We start from the raw sequence: 12,760 nt of genomic DNA on the forward strand, positions 1-12,760 counted from the left end.
ATTGCGCAGTTTCCACTCAAGAACCAGTCTGCCCCAATGGTCATCAGTTCTATGGCATTAGGACAGATCCATAAGAGTTTTTTGGTCCATGGCCCAGGGCCTCACGGATGTAAAGGGCCTCCAGCCATTGATCATTATTATTGAACAGTTTTTTTACAAAATGAGAAATAGCAATTTAATTAAAGCCTCCAAGAAAAATTACTCACTGTCTACCTCTGTAACCTGAACATGATTATGAAGTTCAGAACAAAGAAAAACTTTCCAAAATATGGTTCCTTTAGTTAAAAGCACAGGTTTTTGTATAATTCAACCATCATATTGTTGACTATACTTGCATTGTCATCTAAACTACATTTTCTGTATCTTTAAAGTCAATGCCATTCACTTAATAACTTAATTAACCAATGAAGAATTCAGTCCTATGGAGATAACTTTTAACCAGACGAGGATATCATTACCAGATTATTGTATTGTAATAGCTTGCAAAACAAAGACAAAAACCGAGATATATCTATAGAAAGTGGCAAAAGTGGATATAGTTCTAAGTGGACATGGTTCTTAAGTGAATGTGCAGAAAAACTGCCTAGATTATACATCACTTAGTGTTGGCTGCAACTAACATTTTTCCCGAGCCACATGGGATTTTCGAAAAAATAAAATAACATGTTTGTATATTAGCATAAGTTAGTAAACATGGCAAAGACAGTTCAACCACTGCTTTGGTTTACTTACTGCTTTGTACAACCTGACATTCTAAAATGTAGTTGATATTTTTAACTTGCAGAGAATGAGTGCAACATTTTCACATCAGGTTGCAGTGTTGTGAACCAAGATTAAAAATAACCAAAAAGCCAACACCACTTATACTTTACTTACAATTACCACACTAAGACAGCAACAATATTAACAACAAGGTTATAAAAGCTTGGAAAAAGAGGATTGTTTCATTCAACCCACCCACCAAATTTCAGCTCATGACAATTTGAAGGTCAAATTCGATTTTCAAGTGCACTGCCTTACAGACCGAATGAGTACTATATGAAGCAGTTGATGTAGCAGAATGTGATTGTTATCTTCGATAAGTAATAAATCTATTTTTTATTTTTTTGCTCTAATAAAATACTTTTCAGACCTATCACACAGATGACTTAGTGCTTGCTACTTATTCGGTTTAATTGAAATTAAAAAAGGTGATAGATAGAGTTCATATGAGGTAAAGAAATGCAATAATACACATGGTACGTGCCGTGCCAATCTTTATTATTAACAATAATTGAAGTTCAATGCTAAAAGTTATGTACTGGATGTAAATAAACTTAAAACTCACTTTCTACGACGACCGGAGCCGACGTTTGAACTGTTGTTGCTCTCAGCATGGAAGTTGAAGGATTCGCCAAAAATACGATATTGTAAATCGTCATCCTCGTTGCTTTGATATTGCATCGCTTAACACTAATTACGGTGCAGAACTATAGAATTAACCACCTTTTTCATTACTTAACTTTAGATTCATTGTTACAGAACATTATATTATAAAAAAAAAAAAGACTTAAAAATTCACATTCCATGGGTAAATTTATGACATGTCGCGAAATTCCCGCCCGAATTTGGCAAGCAATAGACAAGGATAGTTAACTTTTTAATATTTATTTTTTTTATTTGGGCCCTGACGCGATGAATCTCGGCCGAACCGCGCGCGAAGCCGGACTGACTGAGCAGCGAAACGAACACAGCGGGGCGCGAGCGGTGAGCGAGGGAACCGACGCGAGGCCCTCCCTGTCTCGCCCCCGGGTTGTTTTATTATGGCCATTGCATTTCACATTTCATTGTAGGGTGAGACGTGAGGTAAGATCCCTTTTGAGGAGCACAGGTATCCAGATAAAATTTAAATAAGGCAGTAAGACTCTCGTACTAATTAATCGACGCTCTCGGTACTTTTTTTTTACTAGCTTTGCTTTAAGTGGGTAGGTCGAAAGTTCACTTTGTCTATGGTCTCAAAAAGAATTATATACAGGTTGATGATAAGATTTAATATGTACCTAGTTGGTAAAAAATTATCATAAAAGTCGAATTAATAAAATGAACTGTTTTTTTTACCAATTATGAATGTTGATATTAGTTTTTAGTCACGTTAAAAATAGGTCAGTACCTACTTAAATTTGATTTCAAAAAAATATTGGGCCACGGCTTATGGCACGTAAACTCCGTTCCGTGTGTAAACTAAATAATAAGTACCTACCTAAGTCTGCTTCATCTAGTCTACTCTATAAAGTCAAAGTCAAAGTCAAAATATCTTTATTAAATGTAGGCTATAACAAGCACTTATGAATGTCAAAAAAATCTACCACATGGTAGGCCCTTGTAGCTGTACAGCTGTAGTGGAATTAAGTTAAGAAGAAAAGGCCGCAGCCGCGAGCCAATTCGATCTGACCGAGCTACATCGCTCTTGTACCAACACCGGACAGACAACTTCCAGATTTTTTTCGATAAGATTATTATTGAGCTTGTAATGACCACACAGCGCTCGCATTTTCAACTTATTTTTTACGTTTTTGTTGGATTCGATTAAATATTTTGCTCAATGTTACTAAGTACTAAATTATTCTACTTTAAAGCTTGTACTGGTACTATTACTTATTCTGTGTTTAAAGTGATAGGATAGCTGCTTCTCTTCAAACTCCCACCCACGTAAAAACAAAAGAATATTAACCTATTTAGATTTAATCTGTTTGTCTGTCTGTGGCATAGTAGATCCTTAAAGAATAAACCAATTTTATTGGGATTTTTTAAAGTCAGGTAAGTATAGACAACTTTGGGGAAGCCTACGTCCAACAGTGATCATCCTAACCTAAAGCTGATTATGATGATGATAGGTCACTAAGAAACGATTCACACATATCAAACCGCAAAGGAAAGGTCATATACAGTAATGCGCATTTTTAATCAGAAATTTCAGCAGGCGGTCCACTGATGCAGCAGATGGGTGCGCTGTTCCTCACATGTCTCCATTAGACAAATCGTTAGTGATTTACTGAAGTGCTTATTTGCATGATTTGTTTGAATGTCTGCATACCTATTTGCATCAAAAACCCCCAACTTTGTCATTTTGATGAAACACGTCTAGAACCATCGCTGAAAAATCTGCTTTCAAATAAAAAAAACCGCATTCAAATCGGTCCACCCGTTTAAGAGCTACGACGCCAAAGACAGACACACAGACATACAAACACACAGATAGCTGTCAAACTTATAACACCCCTCTCTTTGCGTCGGGGGTTAAAAAAGAACATCATGAGTTAAGAGTATGTTATTTTTACAGAAATTATGATAACTGTCCGTTATGAAGGACATCGGTCTGAAAAACATCGTGGAGTTCAGATATGTTCCAATATATATACGATGACTATCTGTTATAAAAGAGAATGATATGAGTAACAACAATATAAATTCATAAATGCTCTTAGCAATGGCATTATTGATAAAAAAATGATAAACCGTCTTTTATGAGTTACAAATGTTACAATGGTAATCATAAAACAATGACTAAAAAAGTAATGATGAAAAAAAAATATGTGAGTCAATATGGATCCATAGCAGATAGGGGTAATTGGAATGCAGTTCATAATTATTGTGCGCAGTTTCAAAACATCGTAAGCAGAAGTTTTACAGCAGCAATTCACTATTTTATTTGGAGTATACCATTGAACGAGTTCAACGAGTAGATAGATTTGCGAACAAATTTATACCCTAAATCCGTTACTATTCTCGCCATGTAGAGCCAGTAATGTAAAATCGTACAAAATTTATAGAAAGTAATGAAATGAATAATATAAACGAAAACGTATTTGTGGTTACTAATCGACTCCACTCGCACTAATAATGTTTCGATTTCATGCCTCAACAGATTTAGAACGATCATTGGCCCTCTGCTCGTGTTCATTCATAACACACAAACAGAGGAAAGAAGGAAGAAAGGAACAGAGGAACACAAAAACTCAAGGTACTAAGTACACATTTAAGTCATAAAATACGAAAATATTAGCTCAGCAGTTTTTAAAAATATAATTATTTTAGATACTCGCACGTTGACTAACAATTGATGGCAAATTTTGGACTTATAAATTATTAAATTGGTATCCTAACAATCCTAACAGGTAGCGTAACTCAGTTCAAATTCCACATAAAAAGTGGCCATACCTTGAATCAAAACTTATGAATCAAATACGAATCATTTTCGAGGTTGCAAATAGACGTGCTTGTTGATTAGTTCAATAAAATTCAGAAAGAAAGCAGAGATTGGTTTGCTTGCGTGATGCAATGTCAGATGTCAGTCAAATTACGCACACGCTTTTAAGCCCCGCCTACTAGGACACGGAAGGCCATTTTTATAACGCAGTTACAATTCCTGTCATAAGTCAGGTATATAGTCAGTATTACTCGTAGAGCTACGGTGATACTCGACAGTCGACAACGAGAAATACTAAGCTTCAAAAACTTATAATAAGCCACGTTAGATAATAATAAACAAGCAATTTTAAGATCATCAAATTCTGACAAAAATAGTGCACAAATTTGTTCTAAAACTTAAAGATTTAAAATGTCCAAGAAACATAACATAAAGGTGAGAAGATGCAAAATTGCGTTTTACGCTCTCATTGAAACCTTTGTTTTCTAGCTACGATTTTACTCAAATCGACGGTCGATGACTGTCTGCAACTTCGTGTGCGGCCCACAGGATCATTGTTAGGTCCTTGCGCGGAAACACAAGATAGATGATGATAGTCTATGATAATCAGAGATAGCGTAGCTAATGCAGTTAATACTGAAATCATCATCATCATCATCCCAACCTTTATACGTCCCACTGCTGGGCACAGGCTTCCTCTCAGAACAAGAGGGCTTGGGCCATAGTTCCCACGCGGGCCCAGTGCGGATTGGGAACTTCGCACGCACCATTGAATCGCTTCGCAGGTTTGTGCAGGTTTCCTCACGATGTTTTCCTTCACCGCAAAGCTGGTGGTAAATTTCAAATGTAATTCCGCGCATGAATTTCGAAAAACTCAGAGGTGCGAGCCGGGGTTCGAACCCACGACCCTCTGCTTGAGAGGCGATAGATCAAACCACTAGGCCACCACGGCTTAATACTGAAATAGTTCCTTCTTTCTGTAAAAAAAGGTTGCCTGGAAGAGATCCCTCTTAAGAGATAAGGCCGCCTATTGCTTACCTTGTAAATTTCTCTCTGTGTACATGTTTTCTGTATCGCTTACTATTTCTGGTGTACAATAAGGAGTCATTGTATTGTAGTCCTTACAATTAGCATAATAGTAGTTAGAATTCCCACTTGTGTGTAGGTACTCAAAGCTCTGTACTGCTCAACTAACTCTGTACAATTCTTATAAGTTGTGTTATTAAGTTAGAATATTGTAAATGAGTATCTAACTCTTAAGTCCACTTACTTTTCTTCTTTGACGATTACGTAATCTTCTTCTGCTTCAGTGTTTAGTTTTGCCCGCAAAACTTGTAGCCTCTCTATCTGCATTTGCAGAGGAGTTTTTGCATTGTCATCCGGCATACTAGAACAAAAAAATAGGTTTGTAACAATAATACTTAATTCGAGTTCACAAAGACTAATAGGGTACTTAAACATTAAGTTTAAGTATTAAGCAGATAGGCAGAATCTGGTTACTATGCCGTAGGTATTACGCTAAAGTTACGAATGTACTTAACCTAGCCGAAGCCTAGAGGTTGATGATATTAGAAATTCACACTAGCAATGGGAGCCTACCCGCTGGGTAGGACCCACTACCCAATGATAGATGAGAAATAACACCACATTTCAACCACATGGGCTCCGTCCGATTCATTCTAATAAGCTCTGCGAAACAAGGATCTAGCAGCTTTTTGGTTTCATCCACGAAGATGTTAACAGCACAATCATCAAGCTCATTCATAGAGCCGATCAGGAAATGAATAGGTGCCTACTCGTATACTTGTGCCGTGATGTCACAGGACATTTTTGTTGCTTATCTACGTACCTGTTAATTGTTTTTATTCCCTACTGAACTCTGCCTTGCCGTGCAGAAAAGACAAGCATAAAACTGCAAGTGGTGAAGGTCAACTAGACATAGGTATAATGTGATAGAGATAATTAATTTTCGCTCTAGACGACAAATAAGTGCCATTAGGATTTTCTTTTCAATGAAGCATCGAATCCCTAAATAAAAGCATTAAGTATCACAGTTAAACCAGTTATCAATTGACATTAATTTATTAGATTACTTTACACTCGGTCATTAGTAGAGCCGAGTCAGCCAGCGCTCATTTGCAAACGCTTAAATAAACAAGTAGGTAAATAGGCACTTAATCGTAGATACATACAAGGAAAACGGTAGGTACATATTATATTAGTAATAAAATTGAACTACAAGGTAGTAAGTACCTACCAATAAGTACAATATCCAACAAGAATCAAATAAAAATAAACGACCAACTGTCGATTCTAGCTTGAATCTCATGTTTTACCTACTGTGGTGTTGACGTGCGTGACGTCATGACATTAATGATAACAAACACAAAATGAGATGCGAAAATAACCTCTTTGCGTTGAACGCAGGCAGAGCGCAGCAAAAAATACGTACGCGTATCATTTGCAAGAAAGAATCTTATCTAAAAATCGTAAAAATCATGCTTTTGGCAAACAATATTTAGAAGCCCTTCCATTCTAGTTTGATCAATAACGATGCCTTGGTAAAAATGGCTGCAGTTTACATTGCATAATCGCAGACGACATTGAACCAAATACGTGAATAATTTCACGATTGATAGGGATGACGTGACAAAATAAACGTGGTAATAAAATACAACAGTTTCACAGTTAAAAATGAACAACCTGTATTAAAGTAATATGACTTAAAACTTTCGAAACAAGAATCCGTTAAATATTTAAAGATCGAATTCGAAGGAAAAACGTTGGTGCTAACGGTATTCCATGTTCGTGGGATTTATTGGCGTAATTAGAGAAATCCGGTGCTATAGAGATGCTAAAAACGTAATATAAATGATAAAACACCTTGAATAACCGAAATTAGAATTAATTTAATTACAAAATAAGCCCAACAAATGTAATTTGTGGTTATAAGTACGACCAAAATGACGACATTATCGATTGTACACATACCTTGAGTTTTCATAGTACGCCATGTATTGTCCTCCGAATCAATTTATTCCTTCAAAAGAGGGTATATATGAAACAGGCAGTAGGGGCACATCCTATAAACTAATATTCACCTTAATTAAGAAAAATAAATAAAACTACTTCATGTATAAAATAACCACAATTCGTTAGCATTCGTTACAATCAAAAGAGAACATTGTCTATCTCATGTTTTGTCAATGGAAATTCGTGTGGCAGAAAGAGATAAAACACTACACTGTAAATAGAAATCCCTTCTTGGTAGCGCCATCTTTGATAGAAAGTGGGGTAACGTTTTTGTCTATGGTAATGTGACCAGACAAACAAAGTTCACTCCAAACTTGGGGCTTCTGAAGTTTTTCTCAAAATTATTTCATAATACAAAACAAAGTCGAAGAACAGTTGCAAATAGAACATGTCAAATCAAACCTTATAGATATTTGAAACAATATTTATTTGTGCAACAAGAGAGCAAAGTAGTTTTTTGCTGCGAGTTTTGAATTTGAATCCCGAGAAAGCGAAGGATTCTATAATCTGAATCACGAGCATAGCGAGTGATTTTAGGTTAGAATCCTGAGAGCAGCGAGGGACTCAAACACACGAGATGCAAAAAAACTTTGGTCTCGTGTGACACACAACTTTTCACCTCAGCAGCGAGTACATAAGGTTAGAATAAAACCACATATATTATACCCATTTACAAAACAAACAGTATAAAAAATATAATATAAATAATTCGATTATTAAGAAACAAATATAATAATCACATTTAAACCCTTTACTTAAAAATGATACGTACGTACAGTCGCCATTACATCTTAAGTCACCAAAAGGTTAAGAATGTCAGACAATAATCAGGTCTCCGGCAAGTAAGTATACAGGTTTTGAATTCGAAACGAAAAAGTGTCCAGTAGGTTCGATACAAATCTCACACTTCTAAAATGCATGCTTGTAAAATATGTAATATTTTTTAATACTGCAAAAAGCCTCATCTTTGTGTCATTAAAAAAGTTGAAAAATAAACGTATAGTTTATAATAAATGCTAATTAAATCTTTAAATTTGATTTTATTAGGATTTTTATTATATAAACTTAAATAGATTAGTTGCAAATTCGTTCAGTTTGACAAATATCCAACTCAAAGTGGTTGGCAGTATACGGAATGCTTTTATTAAAAAAAAAAAAACAAGAGCAACAAAGAAAAACAAGGGCTTTCCTGCACCGACTTTGCGTACTTTATTAAAAGAGCGGGAAAATTTAGAGATTTCGGAAATATTTCGTTTCCATGTAAATTAATCGATATATTTATTTTTAAAACTTACTATAAATTTAATTTAAGATTATAATCAACACATTTGACCCTATCTCTGGCCTTTTTTCGTGTTGAAGTTAAAGTGACAAATCAAAGTGAAGTTCAAATATTTGGAAATCGTGAGTAGACCCAGCACTGTTTATAATTAAAAAATATATATATTGAAAAGTTACTTTGTCTCACGGAGTAAGGAAAATGCGATTATACTCACTGATTTTTAATAGCAAAACCTGCCTGTTTGTGCTGATGAGGCGAAAATTATATTGTTATTTTATTCAAGTTAAAATTGTATATGTATAAAAGATCTGCCGCAGACTACGACTTTTTTTCTATGACTCGTAGAGTCATTACACGAGCAACAAGGATATAGGTGCGGCCTCATGTAGCCGCTCGACGCCTGTTTGCAGCGATAAATCTGGTCACGTGACATATAGCGACAAAGCTGAAAATGTTGAGATATGACCTCATGCAGCTGGTCGTCGCTCGTTTGCACCGATAAATCTGGTTACGTGACAATAGCGACAAAGCTGAAAATGTTGAGCTATCTATTGGAGAGACGAACGCAGCGGTCCGCTTGTCGTTTTGGAAAAAACTAAAAATAAAACTATGATGTTACTTTGATGTCTATTTATTTCTTCATAAAATAATTATCGTTAAAGCCCGACCAGGAATATAAAAAAACCTGCCCTGGGGGCGTTATATTAGCAATAATTATAGTAACCCTAATTACAGTCGTACATATGCAAATTGGCTAGTGTACAATTGTGTTAATATAGATCATTGACGAAATAAAATCAAGTTGAATTTACAACGTCTACATCATAATTATCATTATATATACTTAAGAGCCTAGCTCTTGTCGGTGGAGTAATCGCCATTCTGAACGCCTCTTTGCCAATGCTTTGAGCTCTTAAAGACAACGTTCTAGTGACGTCATTCACCGCCCCATCACGGTTGTTATACATGTACCATCAGCCAAATATGTGGTGTGCATGTCATAAAACAATACTGCCAATAGACGTGTCTGTCAAATTGAAAGTTCGACTTTAGCAACATATCCATTTGATAGGAACTTGTTTAAAAATTGATAGGCCACTTATGATGACCGCACATGACGGCACCTCTAATCCTAGGAAACAAAAGCTTTAGTTTGTCATAGAACCCTCATTGTCTATGAGAATTGTCAGGGAATTAAATTCATTACTGTTGCAACAATGGTGTAATCTGTCAGTGTCAAAAAAGCATGTCGAGATTGCTATGCTATAAATAGGTAATCGGCGCCAAATTAAATAAAAACAAATAATTATTTATCTGACCTGACTCCGAATTGATGTAATTTTAAATAGTTTCAAATGTTAAATCGAAATGAAGTTTCGAGCGGTGATGATAGATGCTGGTCCTATGCGAGAGTTCACAAGTAATTCAAATGTGGTTTAAACTTACCGACTTAACGATTTGTGTTTCTCACAAACTGATTTTAACGTGTTTTTCAGACATAGTAAGTACGATATCAAAGCTTTCCAAAGAGTGTGTAGCAAGAATAGCCGATGATCAACTGTATTTTATCGTCAGCGATGAAAATAGCGGCCCTGCACCTCCAATATTGTGGTGTGAAATACCTCACGCAATGTTTTTTTCTGAATACCAAATGGTTGGTTTAGACGATGATCACAAGGACATTTACTTGGAATTTACATCTAGTGAGTCTTTTCCCGCCTTTTTTGTTGTAAAAGTTGTGTTACTACATATTTGCCGTCATCATATTATTATATTATGTCCATACATTTTCAGCTAACCTAGCTAGATCTCTAATCACTTTGAAGAATGCAAAATCATTGAAAATGAAACTGACTAAGAAACAATGCCCCTGCCTTACATTAGAAATTGAAGTTGTAAGTAACCAGTTCTTTTTTATGATTAAAAGTATTAGTAACCCAGTTCTACATATTTAAACTTATACATCTATTTAAACACAAGCTGAGATATGAGATGCATAGGGAAATTCGTGTCGGTACCGTTGACCATCAGTGGTGTAGCGGTATAGCACGCGGTACGGAATACCGAGGACCTGGGTTCGATTCCCAGTGATGGTCTTATTTTTCTGTTTTTTCTGTGCATCTATATTTCAGTTTGTATTTTCAATCCCAGTTTATTAGTGTCAGAGCAGAGTGATTGAGAGAGAGAGAGCTCTCAGTGTCTCATTCATGCCACTTGAGATGTCACTTATTGCAAGTACAGTCAACATCATAAATAAGTGATCATTTTTGTACCTCATCATTTTGATGTCATGTTTGAAAAGCCATACAAAATCGTGTACCAACTGAAAGCGACAAGGTACAAAAGTGATCACTTCATCATCATCAATCATTTGTGATGTTGACTGTACATTAAAATTAATGAGATTTATGGTTATGAACCAATACTTGGTTTGTCATCATCCAAAAGCAGAATATTTGAAAAAATGTTAGACATCATTTCAAATAAAAGTTGTGAAACTTGTAAAAAGTAGTTTATTTCTACTCTTTCTAGCCATCCTCAACATCACAACAAACACGGCAGGTCACACATGACATACCTGTCAAGGTCATACCGAGGAAACTGTGGTCTGACTTCCAAGAGCCCAAGATACCAAAACCTGATGTAAGTGTAGTATATTTAATATAGACTAGCTATCAGTTAAGATTTTCAAACAATAGTTGACAAAGATGTTAAAATTAAATGGAAATATAATTATTAAAAAAAGTATATGACAAATAATATGAAGATTAATTCAGACATAATATTATTGGACATAATAAAATAATAATGAATAAAATCTATATAAATAAAAATGAATCACAAAATGTGTTGCTAAGCGCAAAACTTGGAACCTGTCCGATTTCGCTAATTCTTTTTTTGTTGTCTTCATTACTGTCAGGAGAAGGTTTTTATGAAAGAAAATACAGAAAAAAAAAATAACGGGGGCGAAGCCGCGGGCAACAGCTAGTATAAAATAAAATAATAATCATGAATCATGAAGCATTTTTTAAATAATTTATTAAATCTGGCATTACTTTGCATAGGTGAATAAATGAATCAATGAACTAGAAACAATTATTTTGCTCACCCGCGACCTTATAACAGCTACGCTACGTCTACACGCGTCCTTTTTTTTAAGTAATTCAATTGTATTTTGTCATATTTTAATATTTTCCTTACAGATCTCCATACAATTACCAACGCTCAAGCAATTACGGACCACAATAGACCGCATGCGCACCATGGCTGCTGAGGTCATGCTGTGGGCGTCCGCAGAAGGACGACTGACTCTGCAAATTAAGACTGACACCAGCAAGGTTTCCACCAGGTTCAAAGATTTAAGGGTAGAGGCTTTTGAAGGTACTTATAAATATTAATTATTAAACTCCTATGAGACATTTGGAAATGGAAAATTATAAGACCACAATTCTAAGTTAGGGATGATCTGATTAGTTTCTTCTTATCGGAAGGTTATTTTCAAAGGTGTTTACGACTGTGGCTCATCCAGCACTTTTTCACGCTGCGCTCGCACAGAAGCAAAGTGGGGTACTGGGACGGTGCTGTTGGTGTATCTGTATGTGGTATGTAGCCGTCACTAGATGACGGTAAGCAAAAAATTCTAATCAGTCCTCGAAATGATCGACATTAGGAACATCAAAAAATACACTGGATAATAGTTTCGAGGACAAGCGATTTAGGGTTCCGTAGCCAAATTGGCAAAAACGAAACCCTTATAGTTTCGCCATGTCTGTCTGTCTGTCCGTCCGCAGCTTTGCTCAGGGACTATCAATGCTAGAAAGCTGTAATTTTACAACTGTAGGCGTCGCTGATGTTTTAAAGGTTAATGTAATGCAAAATTCTCTTTTAGGTCCCATAGAACATTCAGACTCCGAGACAGAAACGCAAGCGAATGAAGACAAGTCCAACATCTGCTATTGCCGGGTGGACGCGAAGAAATTCTCTATGTTCCTAAGTGCAGACCAAATATCTCACAACAGAACTGTGTGTAGTATAGTGCATAAGAGACTGGTGGTGTTGTGCCTACAAACTGAAGAGAATGTGAAACTGCAGTGTTTTATTACTGGAATAGTTTATTGAATAGCGTTTAGTTAGACTAAAGAGCTTAGAATTTTTTCAAATATGGATCCGTTCCGTTTCCTGGTGGACATACTAATTTGTCATACAATAAAGTACAACAACTGACAAACTCTTTGGACAAACGTCTCACATAAGTATGT

General features: G+C 35.7%; 2 protein-coding genes across 5 annotated transcripts in view; one reads left to right on the top strand and one right to left on the bottom strand.

The window, feature by feature from the left end:
• Positions 1-7,424, bottom strand: part of Myb (proto-oncogene like protein Myb) — a 55,631-nt gene extending 48,207 nt beyond the window's left edge. Inside the window, exons 1-2 of one of the 4 annotated variants that reach the window (XM_074105118.1) lie at positions 7,178-7,421; positions 5,457-5,573 (exon numbers count right to left, since the gene is read on the bottom strand). In XM_074105118.1, the coding sequence (XP_073961219.1) occupies positions 5,457-5,573; positions 7,178-7,200 (140 nt within the window). In that variant the 5' untranslated portion in view covers positions 7,201-7,421. Of the gene's footprint in view, positions 1-1,327; positions 1,801-5,456; positions 5,574-7,177 lie in introns of those variants that run through there. The other 3 variants (XM_074105114.1, XM_074105116.1, XM_074105115.1) reach the window with 3 other exon arrangements.
• A 2,305-nt stretch (positions 7,425-9,729) lies between these two features.
• On the top strand, positions 9,730-12,751 carry LOC141440109 (checkpoint protein HUS1-like). Its single transcript, XM_074104574.1, has 6 exons — positions 9,730-9,921; positions 9,998-10,204; positions 10,296-10,396; positions 11,034-11,144; positions 11,705-11,882; positions 12,391-12,751. The coding sequence occupies exons 1-6, from the start codon at positions 9,870-9,872 to the stop codon at positions 12,618-12,620; spliced, it is 879 nt and encodes a 292-aa protein (XP_073960675.1). The 5' UTR covers positions 9,730-9,869; the 3' UTR covers positions 12,621-12,751.
• Positions 12,752-12,760: the final 9 nt, after the last annotated feature.

Source organism: Choristoneura fumiferana, chromosome 22, assembly GCF_025370935.1.
Source record: "Choristoneura fumiferana chromosome 22, NRCan_CFum_1, whole genome shotgun sequence".
NCBI classification, from domain to species: domain Eukaryota; kingdom Metazoa; phylum Arthropoda; class Insecta; order Lepidoptera; family Tortricidae; genus Choristoneura; species Choristoneura fumiferana.